Source organism: Macrobrachium rosenbergii, chromosome 20 (assembly GCF_040412425.1).
Source record: "Macrobrachium rosenbergii isolate ZJJX-2024 chromosome 20, ASM4041242v1, whole genome shotgun sequence".
Lineage (NCBI taxonomy): Eukaryota > Metazoa > Arthropoda > Malacostraca > Decapoda > Palaemonidae > Macrobrachium > Macrobrachium rosenbergii.
This window is the reverse complement of record NC_089760.1, coordinates 15,258,395-15,277,866: the sequence shown is the minus strand read 5'-3', so window position 1 is coordinate 15,277,866 and position 19,472 is coordinate 15,258,395. Positions and strand designations below refer to the sequence as shown.

Here is a 19,472-nt window from a genome sequence, read left to right as displayed (position 1 = left end):
AATTCCCTCTTGGCCAAGAGTAAAAATTCTTAATGGCATAAGGCCAACTTAATCTAGGAAAATTAGCCTCACTTGTTGACATAAATCCCGGTTAATCTGTCAACACCAGAGTCTGACTGTCAATCATAAGAGCAAAGAACCAAGATGGCTTAAGACCAGCACTATCTTCCTACAAGAATAGCAACTATAGCTCATTGTGTACCCGCCATATCTTTCAAGACAGGCTCGTTTTTTCAGTTGATTCTGCTGGCGCTTAAAGGTATAGTCTTATTAGATTCCTTACGTGTGTGGTGAGAGGAATTTGAAACTCTCTCTCTCTCTCTCTCTCTCTCTCTCTCTCTCTCTCTCTCTCTCTCTCTCTCTCTCTCTCTCTCTCTCTCCATGTAGTGTTGTGGCGGTCGCATATTTCTATACGAATATATCAGTAAGGCGTCAATAAATGTCTCTCTCTCTCTCTCTCTCTCTCTCTCTCTCTCTCTCTCTCTCTCTCCATGTGGTGTTGTGGCGGTCGCATATTTCTATACGAATATATCAGTAAGGCGTCAATAAATGTTTCTGTCCCTCTAACCAGGATGAATAGGGTACACCTCTCTTAATTAATCCTGCCTCTAACATGCAGACACAATGTAGTCCCATGTTATCACGAAATGAAAGTTGGTTGAGGAAACAATTAGCTGAAGTGTAAAACGAGGTTACAGTCGGCCACAAATAACAAAATATCACACAACACCGTAAAATTAATATAAAAAAATAGGCGCAGCAGGTGCCGAGGAGCCACATAACCAAGATTTTAAGGCCAAGTAATGTCTGAAGTTATGTCGCACCTCGCTGCGATGCGATACAGGGTCACTGCAGCTCTCTCTCTCTCTCTCTCTCTCTCTCTCTCTCTCTCTCTCTCTCAATACGAGAATCTTCTTTCTCGCACCCTGTTCATCCTTCTCCAAAAAAATGAAGGGCTATCATGAGCTGGATCTTCACTTATCTTCGCGTACATGAAAATGATGTAACAACCTCCTAGCTATCTTATTTCTGTCCAGGAAATAATGAACAACAAAAATGTCTAGTGATGTCATGAAATGGAGGTACCGAGGGTATATTATGTCATCTATGTGGTATACGTTATAACTGGTTATAGAGTTGTTATTTAACCTTTGTGTTTTACGCTCTAGATGAAACTGCCTTCGTAGTTCCCGAGCGTCGATTCATGTTTAGCTTTATGCTTATGTGAAGCCAGAAAAATAACCAAATTTCATGGAAAAGTACGGTTTACTTTTGTTAGTTGTTTTAAAGCTTTATGAGAGGTGTATATTTTTATTTCTCTTCTTGCAGTAAGGGCAAGGCGTGGATTCCATCTGTACTGGAACTGAAGTAATTCACATGTATTGAGAGTGCACATAATATGGTCCCTTACGTTTGAAGGAAACTACACTTGAGTCAGGATACCTAGAAGAAGAAAATGGGGTTTTTACCATTTTCGGCAATAAGCAAAAAATAGGACAAAGCAAGAGATGCTGGGAAAGGTAATCCTACATCTCTTCTCTTCTTTCTTTTCACAAGTTATGGACAAGGGGTGAATAAGAAGAAATGTCTAAAGAAGGAGCATTTTGTAAGGCACGAATGGCCTGTTGATCAATCGTTACTTCCTTTGGAAAGAGACAGTAACAAGACCAGGGAAGGTAAAATAATGTCAGCTGATGTAGGTGGTTTGATCGTGTAGGGAAAATGTTTGATTACTGCTTTACGTTTCAAAATGTGGTCAATACGATGCGAAATATTTAGCTACACTTCGAAACGTTCCTGAGTTATGAAACTTCAAGCCTCGTCCGATATGACTTGCACGAGTTAGTATTAAAGAGAGAAAAAGTGCACGGGACTGACTGCGGCAAACGAACCATTACGAGAAACGCTTCACTATTTAGGGAATTTAGTGATGACAGAGGTTCATTAAATGGCCATAAAGCCTGAGGAAGACTGAAGGGTAACTTAGGAAACCTGCCACGTATGATTAAAAGAAAGGAAGGAAAAGATTAAAAAAAAAATTTACCACGTTTATTAACGCACGTGGGAAGATAAAGGGAGAAGCACATAAGACTAATCGTTGCAATACCAGTGGTACAAATCGAGGGTTGTTAATGCAACACTGACATACACTTCTTAAACAATGGTACTGGGCAAGATTGGAATTGAGAGAAGTCGGTTTACTACTAATAGTGGTTGAGAACCAGATTAAGAAAAAAATTTTCCAGAGATGTTATCAAGTAGTTTAAACAATGTTGTGACTTGTACAGTCGGAGAATTCGCATAAAACAGCTTGAGATAACCTTATTGTGCTCCGCTAGATAGTTGCCACCCTTCGCTATTTGATAAAAAATGGATGTTGCTTTTTACTCCGTTATTGATTACTGTTTGACTGCTTGCTACCACTGCTTCCTTGGTCACAGGTATTGTGTGGAAGTAGTAAGATCGAGGGTATGTCTCTAGAATCCTCTCATCTTTACTATTCCCCCCTCCCCTCTCTTTCTCTGTAAACTCGTACACACATCGTGAGGTTGTCAATACAGAGAGTTCTTATTACTACGACGAATTTTAAGTATTTATGTTAAATCTCTCTCTCTCTCGCTCTCATTTCACATTATTCTGTGTCTTTGTCTGTCCGTCTTTCCTTGTCGCTCTCTCTTGTTACAGTGATCAAGTTTGATTTGAACTGATCTGTCATCCTTTGGTCCCCCTCCATCAAAATAATTAGCCCTGCGACTGAAAAAGAGAGTAACCAGAGACAGACTGAAACCCCACCGAAGGGTAGCGTTACTGAGGGGATCGCAAGATACTCAGCGAAACGCAAGAGCAAAATTATACGTATAGGGAAGGAGTTAAATCAACTGAAGAGTGATGAAAGCAGCTTAAATATCTAGGAGGCGCAATCTCAGTAACTGAATAGTTTGGGACATGTAATTAGGGATAAACAAATTCAGATGGTATACTCGTATTTTTGTCTCAACAACTAGCTCTTCCTCGCTGCCATAAAGATATAAAGATAGTTTAATCTGACAAAAACAATCTAACAACAAAATCACAAGTCTAGTAAACTGCGTTTTTTTTTCTCTCTCTCTCTCATTACGAAGCAGCATTTGAACAGTTCACTTCACAAATATCAAGTCAAGCAGGATTAATGAGAAAATCATTCGATGTGAATCAGACCTTAAGGCAAAGCTGTTTTTCTCCAGGTCAAGTACGAAACATTAATTGATAGAGCTTTGATTGGTGACGGGATTTTATAGAAATAAGTGGATTTGAGATTACGTAGGACACGGAAAAAAACTGAATTTAAAATAAATTGCTTCAATCATGAAAGGCTTGAGCACATAACTATTTACTTCACGGGAAACAAAAAGTTCTCAAGGAATCTTGAAATAAGCGATGAACAATATGCGATCTTGTTAGACCTGATTCTAGGATACTTGAGCCTCGAGAGGTTGCCATGAGAGGACGTGTTGAAAATGATCTCTGTGGAGTTGGGGGAAGGGGGAGGTATATGGCCAGGAAACTGAAAATGGAAAAATAGAGGATGAAAAGTAAAATAAATACAAACAAACAATCAAACAAAGTCTACATAATACGGAAAAATAAAATGATGGCAAGACTGTGATATGTTGAAGCACCATGAATTACATACAAAGAACACTAATCATATGTTTGTGCCGCATTAGAAGATGCAAATGAGACTGAAATTGAAGTTTGTAGCCAGAGTTAACACATGCGCTGTAATGGAACAGCAACAACGGTATTTAACATGGCAGAAAAAAAAAAAAAAAAAAAAAAAAAAAAAAAAAAAAAAAATTAAATATCGACTCAGAAAAATCGATGGGGCAGAAGAGTGATCCATGAATTCAACACAGAAGAGGCGCTATTCTGACGAAAAAATGGAAGCCAGGGATAAAGAAATGGGAAATACTGTTGCAAAACCAGAGGAAAATAACAATGCGGACAAACTGATAAAAAAGAGAGAAGAGAATACATTATTCCTACAGTTAACTGACTCTGTAGTGAAAGCTACTGCACAAAAGGAAAGCATTATATTAATGTTTCGTGAAATTTCAATGGACTCTACAAAGAGGACACAGGATGAACACTTACTCAAGTCGCTTTCAGACAAAGAAAAAACGTGCCAGCTGCTAATAATGAGATCAAGGAAAAAGTAAGTTAACGTTAAAGGTAATGGGGAAAAACGAGGAAGTGATCATTACAGCTGATAAAAAGATTAATTGACACCAAAGATCATGATAACAAATGTCCCGTAAAACGAAAAAGAAGCGAATACGAAAGAATTTATTAAAGGCAAGAACCAGTGACTAAAAAATATAGAATACACGACAACAACCCCAGAGAGATTATAATAGACCAGAATGTTTATTACTGCTGTCAAAAAGAAACCCCCGAAAACTTGACATCAGAGGAGTAAAAATTAATAGTACAGAAATGCAAATAGTAAAGAAAACAAGGAAACTATGAGTATTAGTTGATGAGCATCTGACAATGACAGATCAATATTATTAAATGTGCTAAAAATATTTATCACCTAAAATGCGACCTTCTTAAAAAGAAATACTTGCACTGATAGCGTTTGTTCATAACTACGTATCACAAGAGCAAACAACTTGAAGTCTCTATAATGGTCTGCCAAATTATTTGTCAAAGAAGTTACAAGGTTTATTGACAAGATAGCCAAATATACAATGAATAAATCACTACAGGATGTGGTCACGCCCATCCTTATTGAGCTTAATGGACTACGTATTAGCATAAGAGTTAAATCAGATATGTTAGGTCTTGGTGAAATGTGTGGCGTGGTACTTCGTGATAAAGAATAATAAAAAAATGGAAAAGATCTCTTACAGCAACAATATACCAAGAACCTGAAAATGGACCCTTTGCAACACGGTAATTAGAGTCATAACAAATTGTCCTGTGAAAACTAGCACAGCCTACTTCTAAAATGAAACAATTCAAAACGAGCCATGACAATACAGAATTAGGTTAAAGCTTTTAGATATTTTATGAAAATCGTAGATGCACTTGAATGATTCATCAAAGACTCTTAAGCGCCAGAACACGAAAAAAAGTCAATAGATGACAATAAAAAAATCTGTCACTGTCCCTGCGAAGCTTTCAGTTTTCTAATTTCAAACGGCATAGGCAAGTGGACGTACGCAATATTTCACTATAAATTGATTTGTTCTGAATATAAAAATTCTTTCTTAAATCGCAGGGAATACTTTTGGGCAATGCAGTGAACTTTTCCATAACATAGCTTACCATTTTGTTTTCACTTCGTGTATATCAATTTGTTGACAGCTAAAGTGAGGGCCGATTTTTAAAGTTAATCCATTCTAACATTCAGAAAAAAAGAAAGAAAAAGTTCTCATGATATCTTGTAACAATATCAGTTCTAAACTCCTTTTGCAAAATGCATTTCCTTAGATTGCTCTGAATTAAAGACAGTTCTCAGTTTTCTACGACAAAAGTACGGTAACTGATTATGGGTACTGTTTATACTTTCGTTAATTTGTGCCAAAATATATAGGCTACAACATCACAGCACTCAGTTCTCAGCATATTAATTATGCTGCTTACTTGTACTGTTTATACTGGTCGTTCACTTTCACCGATTTGTATACATCACGGTACTGTGTACCGTATTCAGCTTATATTCATTTAAACATTGAGGGTTGACCTTATAATAAAAACCACTTTAATCAAGCCATCTTTTTATTTTTAATCTTGTTCCTAGAACTAACCAGATACCTTCAGAACAATTTTTTGCATGTGAAATATATTTTTAAAATGTATAATAATAAATTAATAGCTTGAAGATTAATTAAAAAATTGAGATTATTAAACTTGAGAACGAATAAGATATTTTTTAAGTTTTGAAAGATGCTCTTCACTGTGTTTACACCACCGCTGCCAGCAGACGACACTCTCGACAGCACAGAGGCAGCTTATGTTAGTCACCGCAATGCAGTAGCGAGCGTTACTTGCCACTAACACTATAGAATTGTCGTGCACGGCTACTTGCTGGCTAACGCAAGGTGGTGAGTGGTGGATACATTTCCATTATCGATTCTGATACGCAGATTCTAGGAAAGTAACAGTAATTACATTAGCTCCGCTTACTTGCCTGTTGATAAAGCTACTACTACTCTATCTTAAGTCAGTTTAGTGGGCGTTGTTGTCATCGTGCAGGAAACTGGATCGTACTTTTGAGTGTTGTTTAGCCTAGTTTGCTGTGGCCTCTAGCCTACTTGGCAGACCCCGGGTAGTTTTGACTGCACAAAATTATCAAGCCTGGTATGGTCGTTTTAACCATATAGACAACTTTATTTTTCCAGGCATGACTAGCTTACTAGCCTATTGGATAGGCTATGCAGTTACAAGCCTAAGTTGGGCTCCTTGTCCAAGGTCCTAGGTTGTTTGGGAGGTATGGAAGAGTTTTAACTTACAGATTTCTAACAGGAATGATTAATTGAGGAACCTGGTATAGAAGTTGCCAAAGTAGGCATATAACCTAGCCTACCTAGTTAGTGTTGCAAATTAGCTGAAGTAGTAATTCAGATTCTTTATTTTCTTGCTGAATATGAATTATATAAGCTTATTTCTGCAAGTGCTAATCTCGTGTTTTATGGATTTGTTAATGCCATTGATTGTACAAACTACTTGTTTCTGGGTCCTTAGCTTCCTGAACATAACAGTTATATTGGGAAATTGATTTTTATGGTGAAATGCAAATGAGTGAATTACACAAACAGGAATAGTTTAAAATGCATAATTTCCAATATAAACTGTTGGAAAGCGACATTTCCTAGGCAACTGTGACTATTGTTAATCACAAATTCATCATGAAAGACAGGTACTAGCCTATGTCACAAGATCAGTTGCAAGAATGCATCATAACCTAACCTTATATGGCTTAGAGTGTCATAGATCATAATACAGTAGTGAAGTACAGAAATTCATCACAATCTAAATTTACACACCAACCCTAACTAGCAATGGGACACCCACAGTCACCCTTTTAGCATAATAAACAACATATTCCTTATTCTTGTCTCAAGCTTAGTAATTCAATTTAGTTGCTAGGGCTTTATCAGGGGAATGGATTATAATACTGAAGGATTGATAAAAGGATGATGATGTTTTTTGCATAGGTAGGAAATTAATCAAAGTTAATGCCTTTGCCAACAGTATTCTTACACATAAGGCAGCCATTGTTAAACTGAATGTATCAGGTGTTCAAAACTGGGAGGAGTCAGAAAATATTAGGGAACATTGTTAGGAGAAGTTGCAATGTTTTTATTGGCTGGAAAGTTATCTAATATGTAACAGAAAAAGATCATATAAGTGCTCATGTATAATACATGTGCTACAAGCACCTATCATGTCCCAGTGCCCAAGAACATATGAGCAGAACACCTTCTAAGCAATAACAATAGACTTAGAAAATGATCGTCATTCGATAATTTCTTATATCACGTTTGTTCTGTGTTAGGGATTAGTGTCATACAACTGCTTTGGTAAATGTAATGTTCCCTGCTTGGTCCTCTTAACATTTTGAATTACTGTTGATTTTTGTTTTTTTGACAGTTTGTTAGATGAAAGTAAAAATTTCCATTTAGGCTAATGACTTTTATGTAAATTTGTGTGTCACTGGTAGTGAAAAGTCTTGCACCAGATCTATTAATCTGTTGAATTTTGCAAGGTATTAGCATGTTCCATAATTTGTGTTACAAGGTGTTGCTTTAGAATTTAGGTATTTTTGGCAACACAGTTTTGCTCTATTGGACATTATATTTCAACTTTGATGTAGGTTCCCCTAAACTTACTTTTTATTTTTTATGTTGTCAAGTGACCACAATGCCATTTTTTTTTTTGCTGTAGATCTTTTAACCAGCCACCTTTACATTTTATGATAGCCTAGCCTAGACCCAACATCCATTGAACACTGACTACTGACTCTTGGCTGTTATATTCAGTAGCACTAATAACACAGCTTAACTTGTATGAAAGTTGAATAACTTCATCATTGGCTGTTTCACTTACTGTAATGACACTAGTGGATGACTGTGACACCACCACAGTGGCATATGGAACATAAAATAGGGCCATAATGCAGAAATTGAATATCAAGGTGGATATGTGAATTATAGTTTCATGCACTATCACTGGGCTGTGAATTTCATATAATATTGCTTGCTCTATAATAAAGCAACGAATAAGCCTGACAGTAACAAAGCATACTGAGAAATACTTTTCCTTTAATATATGGGAAAATTTTTACGTTTTAATGTTGGGGTCACTATTCAGGTTAAAAAACTAATTGATTAACATGCCATGTCAGCAGTGAATTGAGAGAGGAATTTTTTGAGACCTATGAATGAAAGAGTGAGTAATGAAACAAACATATCAGATAATTTTATTTTATTGTACACATAGAATTTGTGTTGTAGTCAGGTGATTTGTATAATTTTTGAAGCCAGAACATTTGAAATTTCTTTACTTTTTGGTGGTAAAGATAGAGTTGGACAAGTGTTTAGCACCATGTCAGTGTATGGTAAATTTCATTTTGAGATATATATGCTACTGTATTTATATTTGTATTGCATAAAAATCCTAAGGAAGGACTGTCAAAAACATTTATGATTTTCTGTTTTGGACTGGTTTAATGGTTGAAAAAAATTCTTGATTCTTTTGTGTAAAAATAAATAACCTCATTCATGGTTTGTTATTATGTCCACTAACTTTTTAATCTAAATTTCACATTCTCCTTGAAAAACAAATGGGGATCATCCACATCACAGCTCAGGACCGAGCAATTTTGAACCACCCACATTTGGCCAGATGTCATCTCAGACTTTTGAATTTACCTTGGTTGTGAATGTTCAAAAGATTTTTGGTTAATTTAAAAAAATTTCACCTGTGGATGATGTTCCAAGATTTTCTGTTTTGATGATTCAAATCAACATTCTCAATGGATGCTATTTGTTATCACCTTCAATTTTTATGTCATTAGCATTTCAATGGTTAACAGGAATTTACAAATAAACTTTTATCCCTACTTTAAAATTATTAGTTTGAATGATGCCAAAGACAAGCGTTGTATCTGCCATCTTCTGTACCTGATTTCATCAGTAGCCTAAATTGTTAAACAAAATTAAATTAAACCTTTTATGTACTGTATTAACAAAGGTAGTGATTTAGAAAGTAATTTTTATTTATTGGTTATGGTTAATAATAAGTATGTTAATTACAGTTATGTTATCACATAGAGTTCAGCCAGCTTTTGGCATAGACTATGGATTTAAAACAGATTTGATTTTGAACTGATTTCAAAATTAAAAGAGCCATGAAGTAGCCATCAGAGTGATGTGTTCTTCCCAATTAACAGAAATTTCTTTACAATGTGATAAAGTTGACAAATGGATACCATGTCAGTGTATGTAAATTTAATTTTGAGATGGTATGCTACTGTATTTATATTTTATTGCAATAAAAACCAGGTGCTCTTGTCAAAAACATTTATGATTTTCTGTTTTGGACTGGTTAAATACCCTTTCCTGTGAATAACCTCATTCAAGAAAATCAGATGTCATCTAAGTTTACCCAATGTCAAAATATTTTTGGTTAATTTAAAAAAAAAATTTCAGTGGATGATGTTCAGTGATGTTAGCTGTTATGGGTTATTTGGACTTTTTCACAAATCTCAAAGGGTTCTATCAGTATAGTTACATTTTTTTGCCTTTCTATAGTTTCAAAGCGTTGTATCATACAGATAATTTACAGTACCAAAACAAAATTAGATTAAACAGTTAAGTACTGTAGTAACAAAGGTAAATTTTTATTTAACCCACAATGTACATAAAAAATTGATCTCACAGCTGCCAAAAAATTTAAACTCATGAAGTTGTTGATTATATGCCAAAGTAGCAGGTATCGGATATAAAATTTTAGCAAATGTTGTATTACTTTCAGGCTAATCTGTAATGCAAAACAAATGTCAAAGCTAGTTTTTCTGATAGCATTTGATGTGATTTTGAGAAACACATTCTGTCAGATAAGAATAGGTAACCCATTACAGTACACCCCTTTGGTATAACAGTACAGTAACAGGTGACCACAATGAGAAGAAATGGTTTAGGAAATTGAAAACTAATGTTTTGCAGTCTGGAATGCCCCTCCCTCCTTCCCCATCTTACCTTGACCAAGGCTCCATAAATCATAGAGGAACATTATTTGCTTATATTCAGTAGTTTCATGCAGTGCTCTTTATTGTTATCGCTGAAGAGAATGGATGGCCTTTTGACCCATAGAGCCTATGGTTTTCCACTGTGGTCCCCCATCATTGCTTTACATAGGGAGCTTGTGATTGGTTAACTCAATATTTGCAATAAAATTAAATGTTGCTTTAGTGAAGATGGCAAAAGCTATGAAAGAAAACATGTTTTCATATATGTATCTTACCAAGTACAGTGAACCCCCCATATTCGCGGGGGATGTGTCCTACACACCCCCGCGAATAGGTCAAATCTGCAAATGCTTAAAACCCCTCTAAAAACACCTAGAACTGCCCATTTTGATAGCTTAAACCAAGAAAAACCCAGTAAAAATTCATATACCTGAGTATTTTAATAGTTTTATCACAAAAAGTGCATTTATTCATGAAAATTATATGAAAATACAGTAAGTAGTGAATATTTCTCAGTGAAAAATACCGCGAATGGGCGAATTTTCCGTGAATGATGGCTAGATATGTTCCACAGAGAAACCCGCGAATGCATGAGTCCGCGAACCATGAGAACGCGAATACGGGGGGTTTACTGTAATTACATAGCTATACTTCCTATGCGATCGACTGTTAAAAATTTGAAGTTCGCAGTAGCAATTCAATTTCTATAAGTGTAGGTAACAACCCCACCCTCTGTCGGGAATGATAGGTACAACAAACCAAAGAAAATCACTTCTTTTCTGCTGATGTTCGATGCAACATGGAATGTTTTGGTGGTTTTGTTTTGAAGTTTTCTACAACGCTTTTCCAGGAATTAGTGAAGTATTGTTGACTTTGGTAGCTTTTCAGCTCAGCCTAGCTGTTATTCTTACAATGTGTCTGATTCTAGGGCATCAAGTGTTAGATATTGTAGTGAAGAACATAAGACTCGTATGACTAAAGTGACTTATGATAGTCATACAATTTGTGCTAAGTGTAGAGGACAAGAGCCTGAAAGATATTACTTGTGCTGAATATGTTGACTGGGATGAGAAAAAGTGGAAAGTTTTGAAATCTCATTTAGATAAGTTAGATAGGGATAGGAAAAGACAGGCGGCTGTTAGAGCCGAGAGTAGGACTGTGAGCTTATAACCTGTCTCTAACATTCAAGTCTTAGACCTTAATGTTCCTCCTCCCCCTGCCCTTGTATTATCTCCCACCCTTAGTCCTCCAAATATTTTTCCATGGACTCCTGTTCCTGGCTCCCATTCTTCCGATCCCGATGCCGTAGCCAGCCTTGAGAGTAACGTTGACCATAAATTTGATCTTGTTGTCAACATGTATCTAAATTAGGCGAGTTGCTTAAGGTCCTGATGGACGAATTTCACAGTTTTAAACAAGTGTCATTGCCAGTGTTAGGGCCGGTGGAGGAGGTGGTTGTTCGTACTTCTCCTAGACGAAGGTCACTGTCACACTCTCCTGAAGCTGGGAGTGGACATACCAGAGGTCCAAGGGAGGTCAGCGGGGTTTGATCACGGGCAGTTGCCCCCTCATCCAATTCTGTGGTGCATAATTCCAGCAGCCATTGGAAAGGCTTTGCTGTGAGTGCCCACCAGTTGTCGTTGGATTCTGATCTCTCCAGTCCGGGGAAGAGCTGTATGTGGCGTTTTCCGGGCGAGTCTCTTCCTCTAAAGAGAAGGCATGATAGAGAGCCCTCTCCCATTTCCCCCAAGCGCTCTAGAGACCCTGCTCTTAGTCCGCAACCAGGTTGCAGTATGTGGCGTAACCCAGCTCGTTATTCTTCCAATCAGTTGTTGGTTCCTAATTGCTCTTCCACCAAATGCTCTTCTTCTGGGTGTCAACATGAGCGTTCAGTGTAATCGCCAGAGTGCCATCCAGTCTCCGAATGCCAGTCTGGGACTCCCTAGCACCCGTCTCGGATTCCCAAGTACCCATCTTGGACTCCAGAGCCCCCATCTCTTTCTCTGGAGCGCCTGTCTCCTAAGCGCTCAGCGTCATTTGGGCACCTGGCGCCAACAGACCATGCTGTGCCAACCAAGCACCCATATTCTTCTGCTTTGCCTGCTTTTATGTCAGAGAGCTCATCTTTTGCACACATTAAGAAACAGTTGGATGATGTGCTTGGCTTGCTGCACAAGGCTCCAACTTCGCTTAAACCTTTTAGACAGGCTTCTTCGTCTCCAGTGTCTTCTGAAGAGGAAGAGGTTATCCAGGAGCCCACTCCTACTGCACATGCTTTGTTGAAGTACTTTTTAGCGTCTTTCCCCTAGCATTTCAAATTGGCTGCTCTGGTTTTGCCCCCCTCTACCTTTCTGATGAGGAATCAGTCAGACTCTATCTCTCATCTACTTAAGATGGTTCTCTCTTCCTCAGCTAGGAAGGCTCTCAAGGAAGTAAAAGATTGGTTGTCTGTTTAGAGGGAGCAAGGGAAGGCTGCTTTTGCTTTTCCTCCAGCAAGATTGACAGCCAGGAGATATCTCTCCTATTCTACAGAAGCTCCTTCCTTAGGAGGTGCTGCCTCTTCCCAAGGTGACTTCTCAGGATTAATTGACTTGGCGAGACGTTCAGCTTTTTCTTCAGCTAAGGTGTTCTTTGCCTCACTGGAATTTGTCCATTTAGTGAAACACCTATTTAAGGTGTTCAGTTTTCTGGGGTGGATGATAGGAACACTAGCTAGGAAGATTGAAGAACATGAAGTACTAGAAACGGACTTGTCTTCTGACTGGTTAGGTGTCTTTTCCTGCGTGGATAAGGCAGTAAGGGATGGCTCCTCTGAACTGGCAGCTTTTTTGCTATTGGAGTCCTCAAGAAGAGGGAACTGTGGTGTTCCTTTGCCACTAAAGGAGTTAAGACCATACAGAAGCCTGCTCTTTTGTACTCCCCTTTGGACAGACATTTCTTGTTCCTGCAGTCGGCAGTTAAGAAGATTGCCACTGACTTACAGAAGAAATCCATGCAAGATCTTGCCCAGTCAGCAAAGTGCCCCAAGGAGCCTTCTGCTTTGGTTCCATCCAAGTCAGTATCTCCTCTTCAGCAGCAGCCCTTTCGAGGCGGCAGACCCCATTCCAGGGTGCTATTTTCAGCAAGGTCCATCAAGAGGACTTCCAGCAAACCCTGCTCCAGGCTCCCTCTCTTTTGGAAAAGGTGGAGTGCCAAAAGTGTGGAACCTTGGACGATCAAGGTGTCCAAAGAGGGTTACTCAATTCCCTTCAAAGAGTACCCTTGTCTCGTAACTTTGCCGATCACATTGACGGTGTGCTTGGAGGGCTCCGAGAGGTTTGTAGCTCTCAGGGAGGAAGTATCAGCTCTTCTAAGGAAGAAAGCCATAGAAGTAGTGGAAGATCATTCTTCAAGAGGTTTTTACAACCGACTATTTGTTGTCCCCAAGTTATCGGGGGGTGGAGACCTGTCCTCGATGTCAGCAAGTTGAACCTCTACATTTAAAAAACAAAGTTCAAGATGGAAACAAATCAGTCAGTGTTATCCTCCATCCAGTAGGGGGGACTGGATGATAACACTGGATATACAAGACATGTAGTTCCACATTCCAGTCCATCCGGAGTCCAGGAAATACCTGAGATTTGTCTTCAGGAGCAGAGTCTAACAGTTTTGAGTGCTTTGCTTTGGTCTTTCCACTGCACCTCAGGCATTCATGCGAGTCCTATCCTCTCTGACGAAATGGCATCTCTTGATAGGTTGAAACATTTGCCTATACCTGGACGACTGGCTCCTCCACTCCCTGTGACAGGAACAATGCCAAAGAACTTGAACTTTTGATAAATCAGGAGAAATCTCAACTAGTCCCTACTCAGGAGATTCTCTATTTAGGGATGAAGATCAACTCTGAGTTTTCAAGTCCCCCCCCTCCCCTCCCCACAAGAGGATAGAGTCCTGCCTGAGATTGGTGCAAGATCTCCTTTCTCTTCCAGTTTGCTCCGCGAATCGGTGGATGAGTTTGCTGGGAACCCACTCATACATTGAAGAGTTTGTGTGCCTAGGGAGACTTCACATGAGGTCCATCCAGTTTTTCCTAAGGGCAAGCTGGAACAGAAGGAAGCAACCAGACACAGTGACATTTCCAATTATGGCAGAGATAAAGGAGGACCTCTGGTGGTGGATGTCCAGAGACAGACTGTCAAAGGGAAAGTCTCTTCACATTCCGAGCCCTGACCTATCCGTTTATACAGATGCCTTGGACCTAGGCTGGGGAGCACTTTTGGGAACCCTAGAAGCTTCAGGCACATGGTCTCCAGAGCAAAGGAAGTTGCATATCAGTGTCAAGGAGTTGTTGCCCATCCATGTAGGCTTGAAGCGCAATGTGGAAGTAGTCACAGACAGAACCATGGTGATTTATTCGGACAACACTATGGCTCTCTCATACATCAAGAAGCAGGGCGCAACTCACTCGTTCTCCCTGTGCGAGATGGCAAGAGAACTGCTCGTTTGGGCGGACCAGAAACAGGTCAGGATCATCACGAGATTCAACCAAGGTAGGATGAATGTCTAGGCAGATGAACTATGTCGAGGAAGACAAGTCCTCTCAACAGAGTGGACTCTGAATTCAATGGTCTGCGACAATCTCTGGAAGTTGTGGGGTAGACTGACAGCGGAACTGTTTGCCACTTCGAGGAATTACTACCTTCCTCTATTTTGCTCTCCAGTTCCGGACCCACAGGCTTGGGCGACAGATGCCATGCTGGTAAACTGGTCGAATCTGGACCTTTACGCTTTTTCCCCTTTCAACATGGTAAGAGCAGTGATCAACAAGTTCCAGGCTCACAACAATGTATCAGTGACATTGATAGCTCCCTTCTGGCCACTCAAGGAATGGTTCCCGGACCTTCTAAGACTTCTTTTGGATTTTCCGAGGTTACTTCCTCAAAGTCCACAGTTTCTCAAACAGCCCTACTGGAAATTTCATCAAAGCCTATCCGCTCTAGCTCAGACAGGATTCAGACTATCCGGAGACTCGTCAAAGCGAAGGGGTTTTCAAAACAAGCTGCGGAAGCTATTACCAGATGTAGACGGCAGTCTACCAGCAGAATCTACCAGGCCAAGTGGTCCATCTTCCGCAAGTGGTGCAGTGACAATAATGTCTTGTCTGCTAAGACCACTGTAGCTTAAATAGCGAATTTCCTTCTTTTCTTAAGGAACAATAAGAAGCTCTCCTCATCATTAAGTTTTATATATACTTACCAAATAATTACAGATCAGAGCCCTCCCTCCTCCCCTCTGATGGACATTAAGCACGAAAGAAGTGATTTTCTGTGGTTTGTTGTAACTATCATTCCCTGACAGAGGGTGGGGTTGTTACCTACACTTATAACAATTGAATTGCTACCGCGAACTTCAAATTTTTATCATGAAAATACCATCTATATTTAGATTCACTAAGTTAGTGTGTCATAAATAATTGGTCTGCCTATGCACTCCGTCTCAAGAGACTTCACATCTTTCAGTGTTGCTTACAGAATAATAATTGGGGAGACCCAAAGTAGAACAGTCCCACATTTATACCCATATAAGTAAGAAAATACTTGGTTGAATAGTCCACCTTACAAGATTGGATGATAATTGAAGTGTGATGTATAGAAGTCCAAAATAAAGGAATAAGATGAAAATGTCTAGGTGCAGAAGGTCAGAGAGGGCTGTGGTGTTGGGGGAGGTGTGAGGAAAGGCTTGTTAGATGGCGTAAGTTGTCTGGTGGAGCTATTGTAGTAGTGTTGTAATGCAAGTACAAAATAAGGGATTAACTTATTGTAGTATGACTTTAGGGAAACCAAACCTGTTTGAATACTTGTTTGAACTGTGACGTGATGAGAGTGAACACAATGAATACTGAATGAAAGGAAGAATGTAATTGACACAGTTTGTATGTTAGTGAAAAGGCTTTGTCAAGAAAAAAACAGAAATACTACTCATGAGCATGTATAAAAAGAAAACAAAGTGAGCACTTGGATCTGAGCCAGAGATCTTAATGCAGCAAACATTAACAAAAGAGTTAGCTTGTTAGGTCTAGTTAGGAGGTTTGCACCCTTCCTGGTAGTTCTAAGTTGTCTGCCTCTGGGTTGCATGTGGAATCCCTCTTGGAATCTCCAGTTTGTTTTAGATTTATCGTACTATTTTGACAAGAAATTATTTCAAGTCAAGGTGCTCTCTAAAGTTGCTCTCTAAATGGTGGCAGAATGTGTTTTGTTAAAATTTGTCTGCCTGCTAACAAGCACTGAAATTGTCCAAAAAAATCTTGAATAGTATTTGCATTGCAGAACTGAAAATATATTCAGTTTTGTTATCTATTTTTACTGCAGAATGGAAGATGTATTTAAAATTATTTTGAATTGATTTTTGATAAAGATAACTAAAATGTATTTTGCAGTTTTAATTTCTTTTTGTATGCCTTGTTTATGCTTTGATTCTAGTGTACTGTGTCATGTGTATTCTTTCCTATTAATACAGTGCATTCTGTATTTGCAGACTCAACATGTTGGAGGTCACAAATATTCAAGATGGAGAAGTTGTCAGCCATCGCTTGTGCTTATTGCGTGTGATAGGGACACAACCTGAAGCAACATGTGGTGCAATTCATAATCAGAGTGATAACAATAGAAATGGGACTTTATGGAAAATATATAATGGTGGGTTTAATGCTTTGGTTCCTCTTGTTGATGGGAAAAATTACTTGAGAATTATATGTGGGACAGAGGAAACTACCATACAAGTGGAGTACCAGCCACTTAAGATTCCACGTTTCATCCGCCTTGTTTATATCACTTGCCTAAATGAAGAAAAATTTCAAGGTCCTACTAATACAGAGCGGTCTCCTAATACAGCAGTTCGGAAAATTCAAACAGGAGCTCTAATTTTACAGACTTTTGTTGCTGAAACTTTGGCAGCTGAAGGTTTAGGTCGACGCACTTTTCGCTATGAATTAGACAAAGAAGGGAACCCCATAGTCCATGTTGTACAGTTACCTCTCACCATAAAAGAAGCACATAAATTCACAGAGGAACGTCTGTGGGAAACTGCAGCACTGCAGATTTTGTCTTCCCATCTTGCAGATAAAAACTGCAAATATGTAGCCTTTTTCTGTGGTACCAGGTTTTCCAATCCAGATAAATTGAATGTAAAACATGAAGCAGAAATTATGGAATTAACAAAGGGCCATGTGTCGTTAGGAGGAGGAGGATTGGCTCTTGTTGGTACAGGTGCATTGTATTCATGGGCAACAGATGTTGAAGATGTAATAGATGCTATGAGGAATAACACTCCTGTTGATACAAACTCACTCTTGGACTTCAGTGGTGGAAGGTATGATATACTTTGCTTGTTAAAATGCATGTTAAAAGTACTAGATATTACACTGTATGAATTTGAATACAATGCATGCACTCCTGCATAAATTCAAACCATGGTCTTCTTCTTAAGACTTTATCTGCCAAACACACGGGAAGTAAACCATTCAGTACTGTCAGTAATGTGTAATAAATGGGAAGGAGCTATCCAAGACTGAGGGAGAGACCACTACTTTTTGTTTACTTCTACACAGCACTCCTCTTCCTGGTATGTGTTTAGCAGATACTGTGTTGAACTACTAGATATGTATTTCCATTTACTTGTGGGAAGTACAAACCATTCCTTAATATAGCCAGTTTTTTTTCTATTCTCAAAGGGTAGACTAACAGAAAATATGCCACAATCAAATCTTGTTCTTTTCGTTGTGAGAAACGTGAAAACTGATAATCCCTATCAATATCCTTTGCTTCAAGTTTCAGCTGAATGACCATTGTACACTATTTCTTTTTAATCTTTTGTGTTAGTCTTACAGTATCATCATCATTGCCATATATGCAAGGTCACTTGAGAATATTGTTTTTATGAAAACATGCTGTAGACCCCATGAATGAGAATTTGAAGTTGCAAGTTAGGGAGTAAAACAGTAAGAGGCATGTGCAGTAAAGTACTTGGAGTCTAAGGAGACTTTAAACTTAATGGCATTGTGAAAGTGCATCTGAGGCTGTTCATGATGCAATGCTTTATATCTGATCATTTTTGTTGAGAAAAAAGGCATCCTGCCCAAACTGGTTAACTGCTTCTTAAAGGAGATAGAGAACTCTTAACCTGAGTACACAGTTGTTTCATAACAAGTCTATCAATCTTTACTAGCCCCTATTTGCAGTGTTGAGTTTCCCAGATATGTAGCCTCTGAAGTCTGGAAGATGGAAGAAAAATAGCTAGAAATCAGCCACTGTGTAGCAGTGTGTGCAAGTGGACATTTGAGGTAGATAGAAACAGCTTGTTTCACAGGAGGTTACAATAGCCAATAGTGTGATGCTGGAGGATCAAATGGTGGCTATCCATGTGTGTGTGTGTGTCCTATGCCTTGGGGACTTGGACAAGTTCCAGCTGGCAGGACTGTGGTTTTCCATTGTGTCACACCTGCTGGGGACTGGGTCATCGTCACAATTGGGTACCATCTGTCATTTGCCAACCTGTCTGAGGATTATCTGGAAGGAAGACATAGGTGAAAGTGATGGTGTCATTTGGAAGGGATTATGGATAAGGTAGAAACTGGAAAAGGGGGAAGCTGTTGTGGGTGGTGTACCACAGCAATCTTCCCAGGAAAACACTTTTAATGGATGTCCTGGCATCTGTTCTTGAGAGATGATGGTGCATCTATCACTCTCCTCTCTGTAGTGCCATATGGTTGATCTGTATTGGCCTTTGTACCCTAGCTGAAAGAATAAAAAATTTAATGGAAAGGGAAAAATTTGATACTGGGGAACATATTGTCAGTAATAAAATGAATCTACTGTATAGTAAAAGCGAATGGAATAATATGTGAACAGCAACTCCATACCCTTACTCCTCCTACCTTGTCATTACTACATAACTGTAAACTAAATATGCTTATAAACAACAACCGTCACATTTGAATTGAAAACGTGATATGAAAGGCAATTAGTTATCTAATTTGTCTCATATTTGTAACCAGTGGGCTGTATCAATCAACTTTGCAAAAAAAAAAAAAGCAAACACTTTTTTTCTCATTTGTAACACTGCCAAAAACAGTAACAGGTATCACTTTTTCCTGTTTTGCTTAAATATATATAATAACAGACTTAAAAATTAAGCAACATTGCATTTGTTGGGCAGACTCTTAGAAACTTGAGGAAGTTTGCAAATCCTCCTCCTC

The 19,472-nt window shown here is 38.7% G+C and overlaps 1 protein-coding gene across 2 annotated transcripts in view; it reads left to right on the top strand.

Moving 5' to 3' along the window:
* Positions 1–5,969: 5,969 nt before the first annotated feature.
* The window catches only part of LOC136849070 (uncharacterized), a 47,478-nt gene continuing 33,975 nt past the window's right edge, over positions 5,970–19,472 (top strand). Inside the window, exons 1-2 of one of the 2 annotated variants that reach the window (XM_067121991.1) lie at positions 5,970–6,092; positions 16,754–17,587. In XM_067121991.1, the coding sequence (XP_066978092.1) occupies positions 16,761–17,587 (827 nt within the window). In that variant the 5' untranslated portion in view covers positions 5,970–6,092; positions 16,754–16,760. The remainder of the gene's footprint in view (positions 6,093–16,753; positions 17,588–19,472) is intronic. The other variant, XM_067121993.1, reaches the window with a different exon arrangement.